This window comes from Harpia harpyja, chromosome 15 (assembly GCF_026419915.1).
Source record: "Harpia harpyja isolate bHarHar1 chromosome 15, bHarHar1 primary haplotype, whole genome shotgun sequence".
Taxonomy (NCBI): domain Eukaryota; kingdom Metazoa; phylum Chordata; class Aves; order Accipitriformes; family Accipitridae; genus Harpia; species Harpia harpyja.
Window position 1 is genome coordinate 1,152,507 of NC_068954.1, and position 24,534 is coordinate 1,177,040.

At 54.4% G+C, this 24,534-nt stretch overlaps 3 protein-coding genes across 5 annotated transcripts in view; all 3 read left to right on the forward strand.

The window, feature by feature from the left end:
• The first annotated feature begins 1,972 nt into the window (after nt 1-1,972).
• On the forward strand, nt 1,973-2,895 carry LOC128152226 (sterile alpha motif domain-containing protein 12-like). Its single transcript, XM_052810327.1, has 3 exons — nt 1,973-2,058; nt 2,320-2,590; nt 2,704-2,895. The coding sequence occupies exons 1-3, from the start codon at nt 1,999-2,001 to the stop codon at nt 2,706-2,708; spliced, it is 336 nt and encodes a 111-aa protein (XP_052666287.1). The 5' UTR covers nt 1,973-1,998; the 3' UTR covers nt 2,709-2,895.
• Nucleotides 2,896-4,717: 1,822 nt separating this feature from the next.
• On the forward strand, nt 4,718-18,824 carry LOC128151982 (interferon-induced very large GTPase 1-like). Of its 2 annotated transcripts, XM_052809877.1 has the most exons (3): nt 4,718-5,025; nt 9,154-9,269; nt 10,460-18,824. In XM_052809877.1, the coding sequence occupies exon 3, from the start codon at nt 10,462-10,464 to the stop codon at nt 17,773-17,775; it is 7,314 nt and encodes a 2,437-aa protein (XP_052665837.1). In that variant the 5' UTR covers nt 4,718-5,025; nt 9,154-9,269; nt 10,460-10,461; the 3' UTR covers nt 17,776-18,824. The 2 variants fall into 2 exon arrangements, with proteins under 2 accessions (XP_052665837.1, XP_052665835.1); XM_052809875.1 differs by lacking the exon at nt 9,154-9,269.
• Nucleotides 18,825-21,465: 2,641 nt separating this feature from the next.
• Nucleotides 21,466-24,534, forward strand: part of SELENOI (selenoprotein I) — a 31,646-nt gene continuing 28,577 nt past the window's right edge. For both annotated transcript variants that reach the window (XM_052809635.1, XM_052809636.1), the window contains exon 1: nt 21,466-21,615. In XM_052809635.1, the coding sequence (XP_052665595.1) occupies nt 21,568-21,615 (48 nt within the window). In that variant the 5' untranslated portion in view covers nt 21,466-21,567. The remainder of the gene's footprint in view (nt 21,616-24,534) is intronic.

Sequence of the window (24,534 nt, forward strand, 5' to 3'; positions counted from 1 at the left end):
TGGTAACTCCTGCTTCTCTATGGCACCTTGATTACACACTTTCAGTGTCTGGCGTTTTGAAAATTCAGAAACAGGTAGCGTAATGCTTATGCAGAATCAAGTTGATAAACTTCAGGTGTGCAGGCTTGTGGTCTTTCTCCCAAGGTTTTGGGAAGACGAGGCGGTTGTTCTTGCCCTTTTGGTTAATGTTCTGGGTTATTTTCCTCGCTCATCTCTGTTTTTGTTAGCTGGGGATGGCTTGTGTTACTTGCCAGGAAATAGAGATTCTTCTAAAACAACTTGCAAAAACCTTCAAGTCCTTCGTATGAAAGAAACAGCTTCTGTGACCCACCAGCTGCTGTACAGCCCTGCAGCTCAGGAGATGCACCTGAGATAAAGGATGGGTGCGACAGTGGGTGGTTCTTGTTTATTCCTGGTTGGAAATCTTGTGCAATGCTGCAACTCTGCACTGGTGGGAATGCGGCGCAGAGAGGTGGCTGTGGGTGCAAGTGGGAACCGCCTGGGTGAGGGGAGAAGGGGCCTGTTTGCTTTTGTGGGTGCCTTTGAAGATAACGTAGCACCACGCAATAAAAACAGTTAGCTGCTTGCTTTGTTGATGAGGCTAAGCCCGCTCGTCCTGCCGCTGTGGGCACGGACCCATCTGCAGCAATGGGTGGATGGTGGGGGCAAAACCACCCCCGCTGCAAGCCCGGAGGGGGCCGTTGTGGCTGTGCTGGGGGAAAAGCTGTGGATAGGGCTTGCTGCAGGAACCGGAGGGAGCTGAAGCGTGTACGCTGCTCGGTGCTGGCGTGTTTGGGGCTGGGAAGACGTTGCTTGTGCTCTGTCTGGGAGACGGTGGGAAATACTTCCACGGCTCAGGTGCAAGCGTGTTGCCGGTGTGCTGGGGCAGCCCTTGCAGCCCCGTGGCCCTGTTCCGACTGTTCTGGCCTGCCTGTTCCATAGTGGATCATTTTCAGAGTCATTTGGGGGATTTAATCCCCCTCCAGGGTCTCGGGGAATGTAGGGGAGGAGAGCAGCTCCATGGGTTGTTGCAGCCGGTGGCTGGGTCCCTACACGCTCGGCAGGGCAGGGCCGCAGCCCTTCGGGATGTGACTCATCCTTGAGGCTCATCCCGCTCCTCCCGCCTGCTCTGCCGGTGCCTCTCCTGTGTCCCTGCCGGGACCCTCGCCGCCACCGTCCTCGTCGTAGGCGAAGCTGCTCCAGTGAGTCTGGTGGTGGTCCGTGCCGGGAAGATGCTCGGGGCAAACTGGGCAGGCTGGCTGCAGGGAAGCGGGAGGGGAGATGGAAGAGCTTTTGCAGAACTCCTTCACCGGCTCCCGGTACAGACAGAACCCAGCTCTGCTCTCCTCTGACCCAGCCTGGCGCTGACCCTCGGCTCCCCGAAATGGCGGGGAGCCCCTCGCAGCCTGGCGGTGCTCTTTGCCGGGGGGGAAGCCGGGCTGTCGGGGCGTGCACGGCCCGCAGAGGCAGGGCTGGGGCAAAGGTTTCTTTCGCTCTCCTGGTGTTCGGTGCCGACCCGGAGTGGAGGGCGGTGAAGAGGAGGAGGTGGGTCAGGCTGGGGAAGGGGTCCTGGCTGGGCTGGGGGAGCTGTGCTGTGCCAGTTCCCCCCCCCCCCAGGCTCACAGAGGTGGTGGGCATGGGCGAGTCGGGGCTGATCTCACCTCCTGGGTGCGCTGGGCTCTGCACGCCCACGTGGCAAGATGGGCAACGGGGCCTCGCTGTGGCCCCCGGCCCGGCACCCCGGTGAGCAGCCCCCTTCTGCTGGGGGGGCCGGGGGGCACGGACCGGGTGGCATCGAGGAGGATGGCCACTCGCATCCTCCCGGGGAGGCAGCAGTGGGCAGGGACCATGGGATGGGGCGCTTTGCCGTGGCGAGGGGCTGGGGGGGTTATTTGGCTGGCAGGACACGGTGGGTCTGGTCCGGGGGCAAGCCATGGGACCCCCGGCTGATGAAGCCCCGTTTGCAGGGAGCCTGAGCTGCCCTGCACCCTGCCCCACATGGACACACGGGTGCAGGATGGGGCCGAGGCACTGCTGGAAGGATGCCCAACGGCCGAGGTGAGCGTGGGCAGGGGTTCAGGGGCTGGAGATGCCCCACGGATAACTGCGGCTGGGTCCTGGCGGTTGGGGGACCCCCCACGGGTGGAGGATGGGGATGTGAAGGTCAGGTGCGGGGATAGGACTGAGGGTCACATTCAGGCTGGGTAGGGGGGACTGCGGCATGGAGGAGCCAGCTTGACCCTATAGCTTCCGTGGGGCTGGAGAGACAGGCTGGGGGACGAGGGGACATCCCAGCTCACCCCTCTCCTCCCGGCGCAGGTGTCGGAGGGGGCCCAGTGGGAGCAGCGCCCGGCGGGGCAGTGGACGGTGGCGGAGGTGGGTGCCTGGCTGGCTGCGCGGAGCGGGACCCGGGAGCTGGCGGAGCTGGCACAGGAGCACGCCGTCTCGGGCCGGGTCCTGCTGCGGCTGACGGAGGGGACCCTGCGGCGCATGGGGGTGGCCCCGCGGAGCCGGCGCCGGGAGCTGCTGCGGGAACTGCTGCGACTGCGGCTGCAGCAGGAGCTCGAAGAGCTGCTGAACATCGTTGGGGGTGAGCATCCTCCACCCCCGGGGCCGTGGGTTTAGGGTGGGCACTGGCTGTGACGATGCTGGGGGTTGCGCGGGCAGGTCCCCCCAGGTGGTCACCATCACCTCTCTCCCCAGAGTGAAGGTGGTGTCCCTATGGATGTCCCGGAGCCTGCGGGAGGAGAGGTGACGCCATGGGAGGACAAAGCAGCAGCTGGAACTGAACACCCGAGGCAGGAGCGGTGCTGGAGGGAGCCCCGAGGTCACCGTGTCCCCCCGAGAAGCCCAGACCTGGCCGGCGAGGCAGGGAGAAGCGGTCACCGGGTCCCCAGCAGCACAAGTTGAAGGTGGCTGCCCCTCGTGCCGCTGCCGGCTCCCATGGGGTCCCACCAGCTCTGGCAAGCTGGGGGGAGTCCTACCAGTCCCCCAGGACCCTGCTGCAACCACGGGGCAGCCCGGCCCCAGGAGTGACCCTCCGGCGATGGGGCACAGTGGGCCGTCCATCCGTGGGGCAGAGGGGCAAGCGTGGTGGTGGGGGGCAAGGTCCCGCCTTGCTGCAATGGGGAAATCCGTCGCCTCGGTGCCCGGGGTTGGCAGGAGGAGCACAATAAACACCTTCCTGGCGATGACAGAGGGGTCTCCGCTCCCAGATTTCACTCGGGGCTGAAAGCCCAAGCCCACCGCAGCCCGGGAGAGGGAGGCTGCAGCCTGCTCTCCCCTGGTATTTTCCCAGCCCTAAACCTTTGCAGCAGTGGGAAGGTGGCCATCCCCCGTGCCGGTACTGCCGCCACCAGGCAGGCTTCCCGGGCGGCTGTGAGCTGGTGGGGCAGGATCCGTCCCTGGGACCTGATTCCCCGGGGGGGGGGCACGAGCGGTCCTTCCCCCTGCAATACCCTCCCATGGCACCCCGAGTCTCGTGTGGTCTGAGAAGTCAGGGGGCTCCAACCGGATCCTGTGGACCCCCCAAAGAGGGAGGGGGTCCGGGAGGTGGGGGAGTCCCTGGGTAGGCAGCATCAGCTGGGTAGGGCAAAGGCGGGTCTGGGGGGAGCAGGTTTGGGGGGACCCTGGGTGCAGGGCTGTGGTTGGAGGGGTGATGCCCATGGGGTGCCTTTGGGATTCCCCTGAGGCAGCCCCGGACCAGCCCCCTCAGCAAATTTGCAGATGACACCAAGCTGAGCGGGGTGGTTGACACACCTGAGGGACGGGGTGCCAATCAGAGGGACCTGGACAAGCTCAAGACGTGGGTCTGTGTGAACCTCCTGAGGTTCAAACAAGGCCAAGTGCAAGGTCCTGCACGTGGGTCAGGGCAACCCCCGGTATCAACACAGGCTGGGGGCTGAAGGGATCGAGAGCAGCCCTGCAGAGAAGGACCTGGGGGGACTGGTGGGTGAAAAGCTGGACGTGACCTGGCAATGTGCACTGGCAGCCCAGAAAGCCAGCCGTGTCCTGGGCTGCATCCCCAGCAGCGTGGCCAGCAGGTCGAGGGAGGGGATTCGGCCCCTCTGCTCCCATCGGGTGAGACCCCACCTGGAGTCCTGCGTCCAGCGCTGGGGTCCTCAGCACAGGACAGACATGGACCTGTTGGAGCGGGTCCAGAGGAGGCCACGAAGATGATCTGAGGGCTGGAACACCTCTGCTATGAGGACAGGCTGAGAGAGTTGGGGTTGTTCAGCCTGGAGAAGAGAAGGCTCTGGGCAGACCTTACAGCAGCCTGCCAGTACTTAAAGGGGGCTTATAGGAAAGATGGGGACAGACTTTTTACAAGGGCCTGTAGTGATAGGACAAGAGGTAATGGTTTTAAACTAAAAGAGGGGAGATTCAGACTAGATATAAGGAAGACATTTTTTACGCTGAGGGTGGTGAGACACTGGCCCAGGTTGCCCAGAGAGGTGGTTGCTGCCCCATCCCTGGAACCATTCAAGGTCAGGTTGGACGGGGCTCTGAGCAACCTGATCTGGTTGAAGATGTCCCTTCCCTCATTCCAGGAGGGTTGGACTAGATTACTTTAAAGGTCCCTTCCTACCCAAACCATCCTGTGATTCGATGATTCATGAGTAAGAGGAGCAGGCTGGGGAGGTTTCCAGCCAAAAGCCCCAAGTGCTGCCCAGTCCCTGCCGCTTTCTCCCTGATTACAGGCGGCAGCTCTGCCAGCACCCCACCAGCTCTGGATGGGCGCACCGGGCACCCCTGTGCAGAGCCCAGGACACGATTTGGGAGCCTGATGTGGATACCCGGGGCTGCTGCTGCCTTCTGATCTGCCTGGCTCAGCTCCAGCGCAGGCAGCAGCTGCCAAGTTTCGCTTTCACACTCTTCTGCAGGCAGTGAGCTGATTCCGAGGAAGGTGGAAGCCCTCCTCGCTGCCTCTATGAACGGGAAGCACCAAGCCACTTTGGAGACCGGTCGGCTCTATAAAGAGAGGGGCTAGGCTGGGCTGACACCAGCCTGGGAGCCGCCAAGACGGTAGGAACTTGCTGATGAGCTCTGGGATGCTGGGAGCTGGGGATCAGCGAGAGCAGGGATCTTGTTTGGCTTCTGCTTTGTCTTTCATTTGTTTTCCCGTCCCTTGAGAGATGCCAGGGAAGGAATAAGGGGTTTTAGGGCAGCAGGCGAATGGTCTCTGCTCCGAGCGTGGGATGGAGGAAGCAGCCTTTGCTCGCCAGCCTGTTTGAGGAAGCTCAAGGCGTGTGTGGCTGCAAGGGTTGAACTGGGAGGGCAGGAAGGAGGCAAGGGGCTCAGAGCAGGAGTAGGTGGGGAAGGAGAAGACATGCCGGCGGGATTCAGGGCAGACTGATGTCTGCGGAGGTGCAAAGCCTGGCTTCAAGAGCTGGCAGCAGGGCTGGATGGGGGGGGGAGCCATCAATGCTCCCCCCAGCCAGGCCTGATCCTGCCCACCCCAGGCGCTACCCAGCCCCACGGTGAGTCAGGATGGGTGCGCTCGCCTAAAGCCCAGCTGGGCTGCGGGCCAGGGGCTGGGGCGGCTGCGGAGCTGTGCATGGACCTGCACCCTGATGCCATTTGCTTCCCTGCTCTGGAGACAGGGGACAGGGCTGGGACGTGTCAGAGCAAAACTGGGGAGGTGGGAAGGCAGCTCTGTGGGCCCTCCCGTGGCCTCGGAGGCTGCAACGGCTAATTTGGGGAACATCATTGATAATAACCCTTCCCGTGGCATGCTCTCTGTCAGCATTAACAGGGGTGCAGAAGCGACGGCTGCTGGGGTGCATGGGTCGCTTGGGTGGTGGTGCCTGCCTCCCGTGCCGCTCGTTAGAGAGCGTGGCAGCACTGGGGTAACGAGTGCCGTTCGTGGGACATCCTGCTCTGTCCCCAAGCCTAGAGGGGAGAGTTCTTCCTTTTCCTCCCTACGGAGTGATGGTGGGATTCACCTCCTCCAGCATCTCCTACAGTCTCTGGTCTCCCTAAGGCACAAGCGCTTCCAGAGCCCAGTTCCCCTGCGCAGGGCTGGGGAAAACACTCTCAAAGGGGCTGCTGCCATGAAACGGGGTGCAGGCAGTCCCGTGGCAGGTCAAGCTGCCAGCCTTCCTGCTTCCCTCATTCACTTCCAAGGAAGAAAGCAATCCTGAGTAATTCCATAAATATGCTTAGTCATCCTCTGAGAGCACTAACGCAATTGTATGTGGTTTTTCCTTACTCTTGAAGAAATGTGAAGCCATGCTGGGACTTCCAAGTGTGCCTGGGTGCTAGTTCAGGGTCCGGCTGGGCTGAAGTTAATGTTCTCAGTTGCAGCCGTGTGGTGCTGTTTCGGGCATCTGAGACTGAAATAGCGTCGGTAATGGGCCAACGGGTGAGAATTTGGGAGGGGACAGAGCCGGGACAGGTGCCCAAGTGGACCGCACCGCATGGCGTCGTGGTCAGCAATCAAAGCTGGAGAGGAGGAGGGAGATGTTGGTGGCTGCGGCCATCACGTGCGCTGAGGGTCTGCTTCCCAGGGAGCGGCTGGACATCTGCCCGCCGATGTGAAGTAGTGAATAAACACTCTGCTTTGCTTTGCGAGCACGTGCAGCTTTCCTTCGCTTGCTAAACTCTCCTTATCTTGACCCAGGAGTGTTTCTTGCTCTTGCTTTTCCACTTCTCTCCCCAGTCCCGCTGGTGGGAATGCACGAGCTGCTGGTGGGTGCTTAGTTGCTGGTGGGGTCAACCCCCCTCGTGTTTCTCCCGCTCTCTTCGGGGGCTTGAGCTTCACCCACAGCAGCAGATGCATGATTTGGGCAGTGGTGGGACGTGGCACGAGCTGCCACATTGTCAGTGCTGCTCCCCCAGGCTCTGCCACGTCCAGACTTTGTCTTGAGGCTGGCTGAGCCTGACCAGAGAGCACAGATGTTAACTGGACAGCCCGTGTATCTGGAGCTGGGACTTTTCCACAGGTCTCCAGGCTTTGCTCTTACAGACCAGCCTACTCTCCATCCTTCGGCCTGCTCTCCATCCTTCCACATCTTCTCCCCTCGAGAAAGCAGGCGTGAGCCCCCAACCCTCCCTTGCTGGTGGCTGCATGGTGCTGGCAGGAGGGCCAGTATCTGAGAGGTCAGCTGGTAGTTGTGTTACCGAGATCCAGAATAAAACTCCTTGACACCAACGTGAAGTTAAGAAGCAGGCACTTTGTTTATTGCAGCACTGGCGACATGGGGGATTGCTCCTCCAAAGGCGTGTCCAACTTAGTATCAAAATCCATCCGTTTTTATAGACTTTTTCTGTCAGGTCGTTGTTACATAAGCTCTTTACATAAAAATGCATACTATGCTCGCTCTTAAATTTAACCTTTATAATGATTGGTCCTTTGATTATATAACCTTATCAATATTCTTATTTAAAAACAACCATTGGTCAGTTACACTTAGCTCTACTGATTGGAGTCTTCGATACTCAAATCGAGATGGGAAGGGTAAGGGGGTTTCCGAGCAGCATAACTGGTGTCCATGACAGTTTCCTTAGTTTCTTGAAACAAAACATAGAAAAACCAGTAACTTCCTGGTGAGGTTTCTATGGTTAGCTATTTCAAACTTCAACAATATTAAGGTTCCTATAGTCACACATAACACAGTTCCTAAAGTTTCTATGGCTACATTTGAAACTTAACAATCCTATACATTATGCTTCACAATTTTACTTCTTAATCAAACCTAACTCTTCTATGTGACTAAATTCTGATTTCTTTATCAGAATATTTGCAGCAGTTGGGTACTGGGGGCGGATACCGATGCTGGGGGGATCTTTCTTAAATTAGAGTCCGATTGAGCTTGGACTTCATGGGCAGGCTTGGTCTTCCTCCTTGCGATGTTGTTATGGTGTACAGGCATTACAGTCCTGTCCCGAGGCACCTTCTGGCACCTTTTGCTGTGCGCAGAAGAGACTCTTGAAGGAGCAGATACGTACTTTGCAAACTGTCCCTGGGCTAACGTACACAATGGGTACGTGGGTTTAGGTCCCAGGTGAAACCCTAGCCTGGTCACCACCCCAAAAAGGCCCTGAAGAGTCTTTGCTGGCTGGGCAATCATCACTGGTGGAGAAAGGATGGCCTCCACTGCTCCCTGGAATGAATCCTCCGTGTCGATGGATTGCCACCTGTCGTGGTTTAATCCCAGCCGGTAACTAAGCACCAGGCAGCTGCTCACTCACTTCCCCCCCAGCCAGTGGGATGGGGGAGAGAATCGGGGAAAAAAAACAGTAAAACTTGTGGGTTGAGATAAGAACAGTTTAATAGGACAGAAAGGAAGAAAATAATAATGATAATAATAACAATCATAAAATGACAATAATAAAAGGATTGGAATATACAAAAGAAGTGATTGCACAATGCAATCGCTCACCACTCACTGACTGATGCCCAGTTAGTTCCCGAGCAGCGATCTGCCCCCCCCGGCCAACTCCCCCCAGTTTATATACTGGGCATGACGTCACATGGTATGGAATACCCCTTTGGCCAGTTGGGGTCAGCTGTCCTGGCTGTGTCCCCTTCCAACTCCTTGTGCCCCTCCAGCCTTCTTGCTGGCTGGGCATGAGAAGCTGAAAAATCCTTGCCTTAGTCTAAACACTACTTAGCAACAACTGAAAACATCAGCGTGTTATCAACATTACTCTCACGCTGAATCCAAACCATAACGCTACACCAGCTACTAGAAGGAAAATTAACTCTATCCCAGCTGAAACCAGGACACCATCTCCTGACTGTCTAGTCTTCTCCTTTAGGATTTTGGGCCTTTCCTTCCTGGTGTTTTTCTTCCTGAATTCTTGAGGTGGTCCCCAACTACCTCAAAGGGGGTTGTAGTGAGGTGGGTGCTGGTCAATCCTGTCAGGTGGCTGGAGATAGGACGAGAGGAAATGGCCTCAAGTTGCGGCAGGGGAGGTTTAGATTGGATATTGGGAAAAACTTCTTTACTGAGAGGGTTGTCAGGCATTGGAACAGGCTGCCCAGGGAAGGGGTTGAGTCACCATCCCTGGAGGTATTCAAAAAGTGTAGACAAGGCACTTCAGGACATGGTTCAGTGGTTTAGTGGGTGTGGTTGACAGTTGGACTCGATGATCTTAAAGCTCTTTTCCAACCTAAACGATTCTATGATCTTCTTCTTAACACCCCAGCCTTGCCTACCAGGCCTGCTGTGTGACGATGTGCTGTCTCAGCTGAGCTGGGGACCTTGGCTGCCTGTGTCCTCTGGAAAGTCAAACATCTGACCAAAAGGAGCATCTGCTGTGAGGTGAGATGAATCAGACCCAGCATCCATTGAGCATATTGCCTAAGTCTTCACTGACTTTAAAGGCAAAGCTGACACTAAGGGCTCTGAAAGGGTCCAAGAGCCCCGTGACAAGCACCTTAGATCAATACCTGTGTTGGTAAGAGTCTTGTGTCGGTGGTGGGACGAAAGCTGAATGCACGGGAAGGTTTTGTGCACTGAATAAATCTCTTCAGTATCCAACTAAATTGAGACAGAGACAATTACCAGGTTTGTATCACAGTTTAAAAAAAAAAAAGAGGCATAAAGGCACGTGGACAGTGAGAGCATCAGCTCCATTAAGGTTAGCAGTCAAGGACCTTTCCAGTGCATATGGGATACTAAGTGAAGGGAGAAATGATAAACAAAACCACACAGGGACGCAGACTGGATAGACAGGGGGTCCCGGAGACAATGCCGACGACCCAAAGTCTCCAGTCACTAACAATGGGCCAACGGGATGCTCCAGGCACAGCTCTGGATGGGAACAACTCGGATTTTTCCCAGCCACTGGGGTGGGAACGATGCGTGTCCCGAGAACCAGCTCCTGGGGGGAACGGGCATGAGTGAGGCGAGTGAGGGGCTCCACGCCGGCAGCTGGAGCGGGACCACGGGTCACAGCCTGTGTGCCTGGTGCTGGGTATTTGGGGTGAGTGTGTCCTGTGTGCATGGGGTGCCCGTGAGATGAGTGTGTGAGTGCGTACCTCTGTCTGCTGGTGAGCACCAAGCTGGACCAGCCAGCGAGCAGGAGACCCGTGGGGCTGGTAAGAGGGTGCAGGATGCAGGCAGGGGTGTTGGATGGACAGAGGGGCTGTGCTGGTGCTCAAGGGATTCAGGAATGCCCACAGCTGCCTGTACTTATGTGTTTATAAGTCCTGTTGGGTAGTCATGGGCACTGTTGAAAGCAGCACCTTGTCCACGGCAGGTTGCGTGGCCAAGACAGAGAGCGTGTGTGTGTGTCTGTGAGTGTTGTCTCTGGGATATACACTCAGCTCCAGGGTTGAACCTGCAAATGGTAAAGCAGCAGGCACATCCATCGTCCCGGGACACCAGGCTGGGCTCCAGCAGCCGGGTAGGAGGAATCCCCAGGGCCAGAGCTGCTGGAGATCCCTCTTATAAGAGGCCCCGGCCTCTTACAACATACCTTAAAGAAAGTCTGTTTTCTTCTTCCGCAGCCATGGGTTCACAGGAGGACATACTAGAGGATGATGAAAAGGCACATCTTGCTAAAAGACTACTGGCAGAAGCATGTGAGAAAGAAGGACTAGATGATGGATACTGGCTCCCCAAACTGTCGCAGATACTGGGAGTCAAGTCCAGAGAAGCCCTGAAACATCTGCAGTATGAGGACTACCTTAAGCTGGAGTGCGAAGTACGGTACCCCTGGGAAACAAAGGCGCTCCGAAAACTCCTGGAACTAACAGACAGCAAAGCAACTTTTGAGGAGCTGCAGAAGGAGCGCTTGGAGCTAACAAAGCAGAGACAAGAAGCGGCCAAGCTCGCCCTGAAGGAGCTGAAAGAAATGCGCAACAGCCGCAGCCACAGCAAAGATGTTATAAGACAGAAAGAGGAGGCTCTGTGGCAAGCCATGGAGATTCCCAAAGAGTACTGGGCACCACCAGAGAAGTCACTGGTGGATGTGCTGGAGAGCATCCGGAAGCAGCTGGAGCAGCAGGAGCTGTCAGCGGGCCAGGGTCAGAACCTCTCCGACATGGAGGTCCTGAGGCGGGCGTCGGGGGGACTGGCCCTGCAGGGCATTTACAGAACGAACAGCCTTGCGGATGTGCTGGCAAGGCGAGACCAGCTCATCGGGGTTCCCGACGGATTCAAGCTCGCCAGTCCAGAGCAAGGGTCGCTGCTTGAGAGGAAGGAGTTCTCCTCCTCTGCAGCAGAAGCCACTTTCACCAAGTCCATGGAGAAGCTGGGGTTCAGCATCAGCGTTGCTGCCAAAGCCGGGTTCTGGGGGTTTAATGTGGAAGCTGGTGTAGATTACAGCAGGTCCTTGCAGTCAGAGGACACCCACCAGTCCCGCTCTGAGCAGAGCTACATATGCACCACCAAGTACCAGTACATCCCGCTGGCCTCCTGCTACTTCCAAAAGCACCAGCTTCGCCTCTCGGATGCGGCCCTGCAGGAGCTGCAAGACATCGAGCATCTTTTGAGCATCACTCAGGAGGCAGACAGGCCCCACATGCTGAAGAGCAGGTGTGCGAGCTTCTTCAGCAGGTTTGGGTCCCACGTAAACCAGGGTCCCCTCCACTTTGGGGGGATATTCTGGTGGAAGGCATCCATGGAAGGATTCAGAGCTGAGCAGCGGGAAGAGGTGAAGCGACAAGCATCTGAAGCACTGAACTGCTACGTCGGGGCCAGCTACAGCGGCTTCAGTGTCAGCGTGGGAGCGGACGTGGACGCTTCAAAATCCAGCTCACAGGCTTCTTTTCAGGGAAGAGACAGCAGGAGTGCCCACACAGCGGTTCAGCTCTACGTGGCCACCACAGGGGGCCCATCAGAGACAGATTCTCTTCCTCAGTGGAAATCGGGGCTTGTAACTAATAACATAACGTGGCACGTTATCGACCGAGGCTTTCAGCTGATCCCAGTGTGGGATATAATCCTGTTCAATCACAAAAGTGATTTCAAGTCCATCTATGAAATGAGCAGCAGCCTCAGGGCCGCGTACGAGGTGCTAACGAATCACAGCGTCGGCACCATGTTTGGAGAGGAACTGGTCAGTGCAGTGGAAGAGGCCAGAGCTTTCGTGGAGTGCGTGAGGGCCTGGGAGGTGTCAGGGGATGAAAGGCAACTGCTCACGCTGATAGATTTCAAACAGAATCTGAATGAAAAAACCAGAAACCATAGTGTTTGGATCAACGTATGCTTGTCGGACAAAGCACTGCAGGAGTTCCTGGTGAATACCGTTCTGTTTTGCGAGAAGTCACCTCCAGAAAACACCACCTACATCAAGTCTCTGTTGAGGTGCCTCTTGGATCCTCATGTCTATTCTGTCAAGGACTTCCCCAGGTCTTCCTTCATTATGCAATGGATCTTCCATACTGAGCACATGCTTCCCGAAACTCCCAATGTTTCTGAGCTTGAAGATCTCACCAAGACACTGCTGCAAATGAAGGAGTACATCCAGGAAGCCACCTACGCACCCGAAACCTCTGCATCTGCCATTCACGAAGCAAAGATAAAAGCCACCTTGACTGCAAGGCTAGCTGTTTATTCCTTACTCCAGTTTCTCCAGGAAAGGGCACAGAAAGACATAGAACTGTTGGTGCTCTTAATTACGACCAGCGTGGGATACCAGGTGGAAAGGAGCACTTTTCAGTACCTCCTTGGATGTCCAGAAATTAACTTCATGATAAATGAAATCCAAATGGGACATAAGGAGTATCTGAGTCTGAAGGAGCAAGATGTTTACAGAGCCCAGGCATTCCTGCTGCTGACGGGTCTAACTGTGACATCTGAATATAAGGCGGTGTCCCCTGAGCAGAAGAATGAGCGTTTAGTTTTCATGGAAGATCAGATGAAAAACTTATGGTCCGCAGAAATAAAAACTCTCCTTGAAAAGCACAGTACATTCAAAGACTGGGAGATGCTGGAAAGTGACTTGCATTCCCTCATCAGTGGGCGCTTGGATGACACATGTGACGATCTGAAGAAACACAGTATCATCAAAGATATGGAAGACACTTTCCAAAGAACAGAGCCTTCCAGTCAGTCCAATTCCAAATCAGGCAGCAGCGAATCCAAAGCAAATCAAGCCATTGCAAACCAAGAGTTCCTCCACTTACTTAAGCGCCTTGGACTAGAAAGTCACTATCCAAGAAAAATGGGGACTGAAGATTTCCACATCATATACAAGACATCTTTACATGACAGCCAGCCCAGCAAGGACAATGAACTACCATTTTACTTCTTGCAAAAGCTATTAACTGTGGATTATCGGGTGAGGTACCTGACTTGCAAGGACGACAGCAACCCGGGACTCGCAGCTGTGCCAAAAACCACAGAGCAAGAGCGTGAACCCTCGCAGTCCTTTGATGACTTTTTCACTGATTTGGAGGAAGAAGCCCCTGACTCTGCAACCAGGGACAGTAGTGTGCACCCCATGGACCTCCAGATGGCAATTTTTCATTGCGCTGATGATTTCATGAGACAGTACATTTCAACGAAGCTTGCTTTCTGCCAATTTGCGCTACCTCTCCTGGTACCAAACCCATGCACTTCACAGATAGAGTTCCCCCTCTGGTCCCTCAGCCAAATAAAAAAGAGCTGGAAAGGGTCTGAGAAGTCGGGAAAGCAGACCAGAATTAACAGTTACAAAAACCAACTCATTTACCAGGCAGAGACACCCATTGTGTCCTTCCTACGGATCGGCAGTTCTCCCTCCTCTTCCAAGTCTCAGATCCTGAATGCTCTGCTGAGCAAACAAAACCATGACACTTTTTTCCACCGACATTGCAAAGGCAGCACCAAAGACTGTTTGCTGATGAAAGGTGTTGTGGAGATCTCCTGGTACTGTCCCCGGGGCAGTGACGATGACAGCTTTGACTGCTGTGTTGCTTTCTGTAACCTGCACGGAGATGCAAGGGATCACGAAGAGCAGCTGCAGTTTTTACAGGAGATCTCTGCTGTGAACGTGGCTCTCATATCCAACTCTGATCAGAATGACGAGAAAGGGAAGAAAATTTTACGTGACCTGTGGCAGTCGCAAAGGCCTTTGGTTTGTCTTTTCACTGAAAAAGAGAATGTTGCAGCTGGCCGATCTAGGCAAAACATAAGAATAGGTATCAAGAACAGAAACGAAGCAAAATTAATGGGCGAGCTGACAAAAACAATCAGGGATCTCCTGGAAGGGTCTAACATGCTTTTCAGCCTTGACGCCTGCCTGGACAAAGCTCGCAAGCATGGGTTCTTAGTCGACGAAGATACAGATGCGTGTGTGACAGCCAAAGAAAAGGCAGAGGCGCTGGTGAAGCTTCTGAAGAAAGAGAAGTCGTCTGAGATCAAATCCCAGCTACTGCCTCTTCAAGGAAAACTGTGGTACACGTGGTGCAAAAAGGACAAAGAACTCACTCGCTTGCAGGAAAAGAGGAACAAGAGCATAGAGCATCATCGGAGCCAAATTGAGTCAGAGAAGTCAGCAATAAGAAGAAAGCAACTAGAGAAGGCATTCCCCCTCAATCAGCTGATGAAATCAGTCCTTGGCTTTCTCCAGTCACAGCCAGCAGATACCAAGAAATACTTCCTGCAGTGGATGAAGGTGTTTATGGATGACCTGTCCTCTGGTCGCCTTGACGAACTGAAGAGAGAGTATCACCAGTTATGGTCTCAAATCCTGGCAATAAAGAAAACCAATGAAAAAAACAATGTGAAGCCTCTGTTGCTGAGTCAGTTAGATGCCCTCTCCAGTGAAATCAATGATTCATCCATTGGCCTTGAGCATATTTTGAGAGAGATAGGGCAGATTTATGAAGCTCTGGAATCAATGAACTCAAAGGATAACTGTTGTGTCAAACTACCTGAAATTGCAGCTGATCTGATGGTTTCAGGGCATCCTGTCGAGCTGATGGATGGTGATGCTTCTTACGTACCATTACGATGGATCGGAGCAATCTTTGACAGATTAATTGAGAAGCTAGGGGACAAACGAGTATTTGTTCTCTCAGTGCTTGGCATCCAGAGCACAGGGAAGTCAACCCTGTTGAATGCCATGTTTGGTCTTCAGTTTAGCGTCAGTGCAGGGAGGTGCACCCGGGGAGCGTTTATGCAGCTAATTAAAGTGGACGAGAAGCTGCAACAAGATCTGGACTTTGATTACATGCTAGTTGTTGACACAGAGGGACTTCGTGCCATAGAGATGGCCAATAAACAGTCCCGTAATCATGACAATGAGCTGGCCACCTTTGTCATTGGCATCGGCAACATGACTTTGATCAATATCTTTGGAGAAAATCCTTCAGAAATGCAAGATGTCCTTCAGATTGCTGTGCAGGCTTTTCTGAGGATGAAGCAAGTAAATCTTTCCCCAAGCTGCCTGTTTGTACACCAAAATGTGGGAGAAATAACTGCCAAGGAACAGAACATGGAAGGACAAAGACGTCTGCAGGAAAAGTTGGATGAAATGACTGTGACAGCTGCCCAGCAGGAATTCTGTGATGTCTCCTGCTTCAGCGATGTCATCCGCTTTGATGTGAACACCCACATCCATTACTTTGCTCACCTGTGGGAAGGAAACCCCCCAATGGCACCACCCAACCCCACCTACAGCCAGAATGTCCAGGAATTAAAGAGCAAAATTCTCCAAGCTGCCACGAAGGAGTCACAGGGCAGCATTTTGAGGCTCTCAAGCTTGAAAGTTCGTATTAGTGACCTCTGGAATGCTTTGCTGAACGAAAACTTCATTTTCAGCTTCAAGAATTCAGTGGAGATTGCTGTGTACAAGAAACTGGAAACTGCATTTAGTCAGTGGACCTGGCAGCTGAGGAGTCACATCTTAGACTTGCAAATGAAACTGGACAATAAAATTCGGAATGGGGACTTGCAGAAGGTCACCACAGAACACCTTGAAAAACTAGTGCAAGGGACAAGCGATGCCATCATGAAAGACATGGAAAAGTATTTCAGTGAAGACAGAGACTCTGAGACACTGGTCCAGTGGAAAGGCAGCACGGAACTGAAGCTGAAAGAACTAAAAGAGTCTCTTCTTCTTGAAACGAAAAAGAAGTGTGAGAATCTTATTGAACTAAAGAAGAACCAGTGTAAACTGGATGAAAGGAAGTTAGAATATGAAAACGAGCTCCTGAAAAGGAGTAGGCAGTTGGCTCTGTCTCTAAAAGGCCAGAGACTAAGTGAAAGACAACTGAGAGACAACTTTATTTCTCTCTGGGCAGGCTGGATTACTGAAGTCTCCTCTGCTGCTCCCCCTCTGGAACAGGTTGATATCGATGTGGAAATAGAAGATGTCCTTCTAGATCACTTTAAGGAGCCTAAGTTACATGCACGAATCAGGACATTTCCCAAACACAGGGTATTTTCTGTTGACTTGGAGAAACATGTCGCTAAGAAAAACCGTTGGGCCATCTTGAGTATGAGTTTTGAGGATGCTGACGTGAGCAACATACACCGCATTACAGATAACATCATAGCGTGTGTGAGGGTAAACATTGATAAGAAGGAAAAGGAGAAAAGGGATTATAATCGAAGTTTTATTCATGAAATACTAAATGAAGTACAGAAAGGTATGAACTCTGTCCCTAGCAATGCAAAATATAGTTTTAATAAAGATTACAGAATAGATTTATCACTGTATCTGTGCAGAATGGCAGCAGAAAGGTTTAAAGCCATGCATGTAGCATTCAAAAAAGCAAATGATCCAGCCATCTACCTGGAGAGCAAGAGAGAAGATTTCTTTAAATGTTTCCAGATTTCCTGCCGAGGAGCCACTTCTATCACAATATTTGCTGTTTACCTGTGTGACAAGATTGCCCCGGCTCTTCACCAGGCGGTCTATGAGAGGACAGCTCTTGCCATAGCTCGAGACATGAAGGGTAAAATCCCAGATTTCAATGGCAATAGATCCTCTCTGGAAGTTTGCATACTGAGATACCTGGCAGAAGAAGAAGATTTTGAGGATTTCAAGGAGTACCTTAATCACCCAGAAGACTTTTTACTGAATTACATTGAGACATGTGTTGAGATGTACTGTTTAGATGAGAACAGGAGGCTGGAGAAGTTTTTAGATGACTCCCTTACTCACCTCTATGAAAGCATCCAGTCAGCTGTTTTTAAATCAACCAACACTGTCAAAGACAGAAAAGACAGAGAAGACAAAATCTCTCTTTGGCTGGATGAATTTTGCAGCGCACTTGGAGAGGTGCTAAGCTTGCCCAGAAGGGACCTGAAAGGCATTGAGCATCAGGAGATAACAGACATAGAGTTCCTGAATAATGCCATGACAGAAGCACTGGCTTCCCTGAAGGATCGTCTCAAGGAAGAGCTTGCTAGTGCTGACATGAACTCATTTGAAACGCAGCCTCACACAATCCTGGCTGAACAGTTTGCAGGGTGCTGGGAGCAGTGTCCCTTTTGTGGGGCTGTTTGCACAAGCACCATACCGAATCACAGCGGAGACCATCAGCTTGTCTTCCATCGTCCACAAGTTTTGGCAGGATGCAAGTGGCATAAAACAGACAATCTGGTCATTGATATTTGTTCTAGTAGCGTTGCAAGTGACTGTTTATTCAGGATTGGTGAAGACACATGGATCCCCTACAAGAGATACCGGGATGCAGGACCTCCTTATTCCACTTGGAACATTCCTTCTGATCCATCCATGCAAGCGTACTGGAAATGGTTTGTGTGCCATTTCAGGACAGAGCTAGAAGAATGTTACAATGGGAAATTTCATGGCAAAGGAGAAATCCCTGCTTCATGGCAGCGAATGACAAAGCAAGAAGCGCTTGACGAACTGGAGCAGCTTTAGGTCAAGTTGATCTGAAGGAAGAACTGCAACTGCTTTGCATTTTGGAAGAACATAGTACAAGTCTATCCACAAAATGTTGTTATAATGACTACGACCTCAAGCCACATGAAGAAAACAATATCTAATTGCTCACAAAGTTGGGTGAAATAAGGCATGCTACTTCTGCCATCACTCAGAAATTTCCTTGCTTCATGATGAAGTCAGCATCCTCTTCCCTTCTTGCCATAAACATTTACCTCCGCTTTGTCTTAGAGCAAAAAAGCAAAACATTCCTGCAGCGAGCAGTCATATGGCCAAGATTAAGACCAAGTGCCAGATGGAGAGCAAAGACAGCATTAGAAAGTACCAATTTTATCAGCTGCTATGAGAAAATAAGTGACACTGGTAAAACCCCAGTTTTCGGGCAGCAAGTACTTGTCACGCTTAAAGAAAGGGCTGCAGGATCTGAGAGCAGCTCAACATTGGCTGCAAGCTGTGCTGTTTAGCTTTTCAGGATTATCATTCCCTTATCGATACCTTATTGATAAACTGAGCTAGTACTGAGACCAGCAGCTGTTCTGCCTCCGATGTCATTAAAGCAGTTAACACAACAGCCTATGTGGATTTAGGTAGTGGCTTAACTCAATGTTCACTAGCTATACTTCATATGTTAAGGCGAGCTGTTCCTACTCAGGTGCCTGGGCCTGGGGAAACTTTCCTCCGGCTCTTAGCCACAATAGCAACTGCTCTTGCCATTTGCTTAGCTGTTGAGCAAAAGCCTCTGGATGACCAATGTGGAGAATTACGCATCTTTGCAGCTTCCTCGGCAGCCATCGGCAGTGTGTGACGTTGGTGTTTGTGCTGTCGAGACAGGCTGGTGGCAACGGAGTCATGGTCTGGAGAACGTGTAACCAGCTGGGACTGCACCAGTGAGGTGGTTGGTGGTTTTTGCTGTGCAGTTCCTGCAACGCCGCTGGAAACCCAAGGACCAAGCCCTCCTGGAGAGTTGGCCAAAGTGGTGATTCACTATAATCTCTTGTAGTCTTTGCTAATAAACTAGTCAAATTGGACCAGACTGGTCTCTGTATCCTTTAATTCCAGGTGAGCCACAGTTGTGTGTGACTTCAGTGTTTGTGCTGTGAAGACAGGCAGGCAGCAACTGGGCGATGGTCTGTGGAAGGGCGTGTGGAAGGATAGTGTCTGCTCCTTTCAGGGTGTCTGGTCAAGAACCTTCTTCGATGTCTCAAGGGATAATAAGGAGGGGAGGAAGCTGTAAACAAGAACATCCAGTTAAACAAATTTGACCGACAAGTGATAAGGGAGGCAGTGGTGGGAACCAAGCCTGGTCAGTCACACTAACTGATGAGTGAGAGGGTGAGAAGGTTTATTCCAGCGAGGTTATCTCATCGGGGAGCTGGTCAGCTGGGAAACTAAGGGAAAAAAGGGGAACCAAACCCAAGACGCAGACCTGACAAAACAGACATGGAGACAATGACAGGAAGCAAACCTCACCATCACTGTGTGAGCACATGCTGCAAGGACTAAGCGCCAGTTACTGGTGAGAGATGTGTGTGTACGAGTGGATTTGGGGCCAGCTACCGGAGTTAGACTGGGAGTGTAGGTGCCTCTGGCCCATGCTGTCAGCTACCGGAGTGAGTGGGGGGGGGTCTCAGTGGGGGGTCTCCAGTCTACTGGAGCAAGTGGGGGTCTTTACCCTACAGCCACGGGGATGGGAATGGTGCGTGTCCTGAAAATGAACTACCTGGGGGGGACCAGTGTGAGTGAGGGGAGTGAAGGGCTGAGCACCAGCAGCTGGAGCAGGACTGTGGGTCTCAGCCCATGTGCCTGGTGCCGGCTGCTGGGCAGGGAGCGAGTGTCCGTATCCCCCAAACCGGGTGTGCATGGGGCGTGCGTGTGAATTCACTAGCAAACTTCAAGCTGGACCAGCCGGTGAGTAGGGTGGCCTCGGGCCCGGGCTGGGGTGTCAGGCGAGTGGAAGGTCCGTGCTGGTACCCTTGCCTTGCCCTGTGCCCGAAGCACTCTTTCTGGGCTTTTTTCTCCCACGTGTACTGTGCATTGCTTGCAAGCTTTAGGTGATCGTCATCTTTCAGATGCCTCGAAGCCTGTATGCCAGTAACTCCCAGCTCCTTCTCCAGTACAGGGAGCCAGTACTCTACGCGGCGGCCCACGCCTTTCGGTGTCTTTGCCAGTCCACCTTGGCCCGTGTCTCCCTCGGAGGGATCATGTGGCACGTCCTTCCTTGCAGACATTGCTGTGGGAAGGAATGCGAACATGCCTTCAAGTGACGCAGGGATGCAGTAACTCTCCTGTCTGTAACTAAGGTTCTCGGTGACACCGACTCGCTCGACAGAATCGTTAGGGAAGGCAAAAGACCTGATGATGTTGGGATGTGAATGTAAAGCTGAGCAGGAACTGCCTGGTGGGGGTCTGTCTGATGCACAAGGTGTGAAAGATGGCGGCTGGAGAAGGCAGGTGACGGGGCTGGGGTGGCAGGCTGGGAGGAGGCCAGGATGGTGCTGGAAATGGAAATGGGGAGATCCGAGCGTACCAACTTTGCTTTCGCTTCCTCTTCTCCCCTTCCTCGCTTTATCTTCTTCTCCCCCTCCTTGCTCTATCCTTCCCATCCCTCCTCCCCTGTGTGTACCCTTCCCTTCATTCCCCCCATCCCATAGGATCCCAAATATATATCCTTTGTCCCACCTGTCCCTGGAGCCAGTGGGACGAGGACGGGTTCTCTGCGGGGTCCATAGGTTCCCTTCACCCCAGCCCTGCCCTACGTGCTCCTGGGGTTCCCCTGCCAGTCCCGGCGTCGGTGTGCATGGAGCCTGGGATGGTCCCAGTCCAAGCGGTGTTGGGAAGGTCCCTCTTCTGGCCCCTTTGGATCACCTTTCTCTGACACTGTCCTTAAAAAAAAAAAAAAAGATAAAACTGCAGCAGAACGCCCAAGCGGAATAAGCAGGGCTGGGACTGGGTAGACGTTCCTGTGAGATGGGAAACTGAAACTGTTGCTGCTTTTCTTTCCATTTGGCGGAAAGTCGTAAAAATCCCAGAACTCCCAGTTAAACAGCGACGGGGGATGAGGCGCTTGGGAGAAGATAGACAGACTCATTTAGGTTTGGAAAAGACCTTTACCATCACGGAGCCCAACCATAAACCTAACGCTGCCAAGCCCACTACTGCTGCCGGTCCCCTCAGCAGAGCCCCAGCCGCCTGCGGCAGCCCCTGCTCCTTCCCCTTCCCCCGAGGAAGGGTTTCTTTTTAACCAGATACCTCCTCCCCGCCCGCAGGTGCGGAAGGAAGGGTCAGCAGTCCCCGGGGAGAGCCGGGGTGCCGGCTGCGAGCCGGGCCTCGCCGAGGCGGGAAGCCATCTCCGCAGGGAAAGCCGGCCTCCCTCGCCTCCTCATGGGAGAACTGCCCAAGGCAGGCCTGGCTCGCCCTCCTCCGCGCTTGCCTGGTCCCTACGGGACCTCCCCAGGTCTTTTATTTCCCCCCAAAAATCGGGTTTTTTTCAGAGCCGCCCTCCAGCCAGCACCACGGACCGACCGCTCCCCTCACAGCCCCGCCGACCTCCCGCCCGGCAGGCGGCGCCCTTCCGCCGCCGGACCCCCGGCCCCGCCCCCTTTTCGCCTCCCCTGGCCGTATGCGGCGGGCGGGGCGCCGTGACGTCACGGCCACGCCGGGTGGGCCGATGCGGCGGCGAGAGGCGGGCTACGGCGGCCGGCGGGGGCCTGGGCGGGCGCGGAGCGGAGGGACCGGCGGGACCGGCACCGGGCACCGGGAACCGGGGTCGCCATGGAGTACGTGACCGCCGAGCAGCTGGCCGGCTTCGGCAAGTACAAGGTACCGGCGGGACGAGGGGCTTCGGGGGGGGGGGGGTCGGGGGTCGGGGGTCCCGGCCGTGGGGTCCCGGCCGTGGGGCCCGGAGCTCCGGTGGAGCGCCTCGGGGCCTGGCGTCCGTGAGGGGGGTGTCTGAGGGGGCCGCCGTGCCCGGGCGGGGGCTCTCGGAGGACGCCGTTGGGAAAGGAGATACGGGGGTGGGTTGGGGGAGGTGGGGGGGGGGGGGCTGCCGTAGGTCCTGGCCCCGTGGAGGGGGAGCCGTGGGGCCCGGTTCCGTGGGGCGGGGGGCAGCCGCAGTGGGGCCCGGTGCTGTGCATTGAGAGGGTGGTTGTGTGAAGTATGCGTGTCCCCCATTCCACACCCCACCCCCGCTGCCCCACCGTGGGGTGCGGTGAAGTCCGGCGCAGCGCGGTGGGTGCTGGGCTCCGTGCAGGGCCCCCCCACCCACTCCCCCGCAGTTCCCCGGGTGGGGCGAGCCGTCGGCCAGTGCAATGCGGTGTAATAAAACGCTTTTCCCTTCTCCTTCTTCCAATCCCCCTCCCCGGGCTGTTTCACGGGGGGCTGGGTGCAGTGAGGATGAAGACGTGATGGTGTGAGACGTGGGACCCCCTCCGTGTACGAGGGGGCACAGGGGGACCCTCGTGTGCCCCACAGCGAGTCAAGGGGTGTCTGCTTGCAAACGCCCCCCCCCCCCGCCCCCCATCCCCAGCCGGTTTCCCAGCGGGGACGAGGACACCGTATGCGATGCTGCGGGGTACAAGGTCCAACGCAACATGGTGCCAGCGTGTCCTCGTGTCTGCGTGGGCACCCCCAGGCTGTTTGCCCCCCCTTGGGGAAGGACAGGCTGCGTATGCTGCAGTGGGGTCTGGCGTGGGGACAGCAGAGCGTGGGGCAGTGGCAGCGTGATCTCACGCCAACTGCGTTCCCCCCAGCCGTGCTCCTGGGGTGGGGACACGCCATCACGTCCTACAGTACAGCACCGTACGATGTTACTGCGTGGGGTGTGATCACATTTGATGTGTGTGCCCCCCCCCCCCCGTCTGTCTCTGGGAGTGGGGGGCATTGCTGGGCGCCATGTGGGTGCGATTGGGAGCGGTGCTGTGGCAGCTTGCCTGTCCCCCCACCTCTTCCTGGGCTGGCAGCGATGTGGTCAAGAGAGGCAGCTGTGGCACGTCACCGCACGCAGTGAAGTCAGTGCCTTGCCAGGTTGTGCTGTGGCTGCCCTTGCCGTGAAAGGACCACAGAGGAGGGAGCTCTGGGTGTGTGCAGGTCTGCATCGCGGTAGGAGCACGGCCAGCCCAGGGGCTCCCCCCACGTTTAGCTCAGGACCACGTTGCTCCTGCCCTGTGGTTGCTCCCTGCGCAGTCAGACCCACAGAAATGTGCCAGAGATCGTCCCCATCTCCTCATGCAAGCGTGGCAGTCTGTGTCTTGTTCAAAGCACTGGAAACCTTTGAAGGAAGCTGCTGTAAGTGCTAACAGGCTCTGCCATGGCAGTTTCAATCCCTAGGGGCTGATTTCGTGCCAAAGTATGTGGCATCCTTAACATGGGGGAACCCTGGGTTGTGCGTTTATGTGGAGGGGAGAGTTTTTGTTGTATTCTTTCTTCTCTGACACCAGCAGTGAAGCTAAAAGGTTTCACCTCACCTTCTCCTTTGCTTTGCTCCTGTTCTAGGATCCATCACATTGGGCCATGTTGCAGTCGTCCTTCCAGGGTGGTTCATGGGGTGTCATTTAAGCATGCAGGACAGTTAGGACAAGTGTGATGCACTCAGGGAGCGAAGCAGGTGACATGCTGTCTTGTATAGCTGGGTGAGGTTGTCTACGTGGGTCTGATCTCCTTCTGGAGCAGTCTGTGGGGGTAGGAGTGGTCAGGGCTTGCTCGCGCTCTTTTGCACACTCGGAGCTGATGTGGTGGAGATAAATGGACTTGGTAGAGCGAGTTTGACCAATGTGACAGGTTGCTTGAGGTTCCCTGTGGAAGATGGATTGTATGGGGATTCGTCAGTAAACTTTAACTGTGTTTAGAAAGGCAGTAGAAGATAGTGGTTTTATGTGGGTGCTGGAAAAAGGTAAGCAAAATGCAGTCAGCTTTGAGCCAGGCCTCCCAAAGTGACAAATTTTGCTCCTGCAAAGACAATGCTTTTGCTTAAAGAGAGAGACTGTGTCTTCAGCCTGTTTCCAGTAGTGCCTGGAGGGATTTGTGGTGTTGCTGCCTTATCTCTCAGTACCTGTGCCGTGAGAAGGGGGTCTCCACCCTCCACAGGTTGTGCTGGCAGTTGAACTTGGGAAGGTTCAGACAACTGCAACAACTGTGTCATTTGTGTAGCAGGCACCAAAGACTTGCTCCCAGATCATGGTCTTTCTGAAGATGCCTCTGATAGAAATATCATTGCAGTTAAATCTATGAACAGGACCCCGAATGCAGACCAGGGTGAGGTGGAAAGCCCCATCTAGCACATGAAGCACGGTGTGGGCAGCATCAGCTGCTTACTGTCACCAGTTAATGCACTGGCATTGTGCTTCCTGGCTTTGGTTTCGGATGGCACAGGGCTGAAATGTGTAAGCAGGTCTTCGATGGAGGTATCCCTTCCAGCCTGGCACAGCTGAACCAACAGGCAGAGGCCAATAAAGCTGCGTATGCCCTAAGGGCAGGAGTGCGGTCTTACTGGCAGAAGTAGCTTTGCTCGAGAGATTGTGGTTTTACTGAGTCAATAGGGACTTTGATAAGAATGGGCAGGTTCACACTTAGTGCTCAGAGAGCATCATTTCTGCCCTGTGCTGATGCATCATCTTTGCATGCTCGTCAGGGCTGTGCAGCACTGGCAGTGTGAGCACCTGCGGGTGAAAGCGCTTTGCTGGAGATTGCAATAAACTGTATTGAGGAGAGTGATCGGTGCTGACACGCCGGACTGCCGTAGGG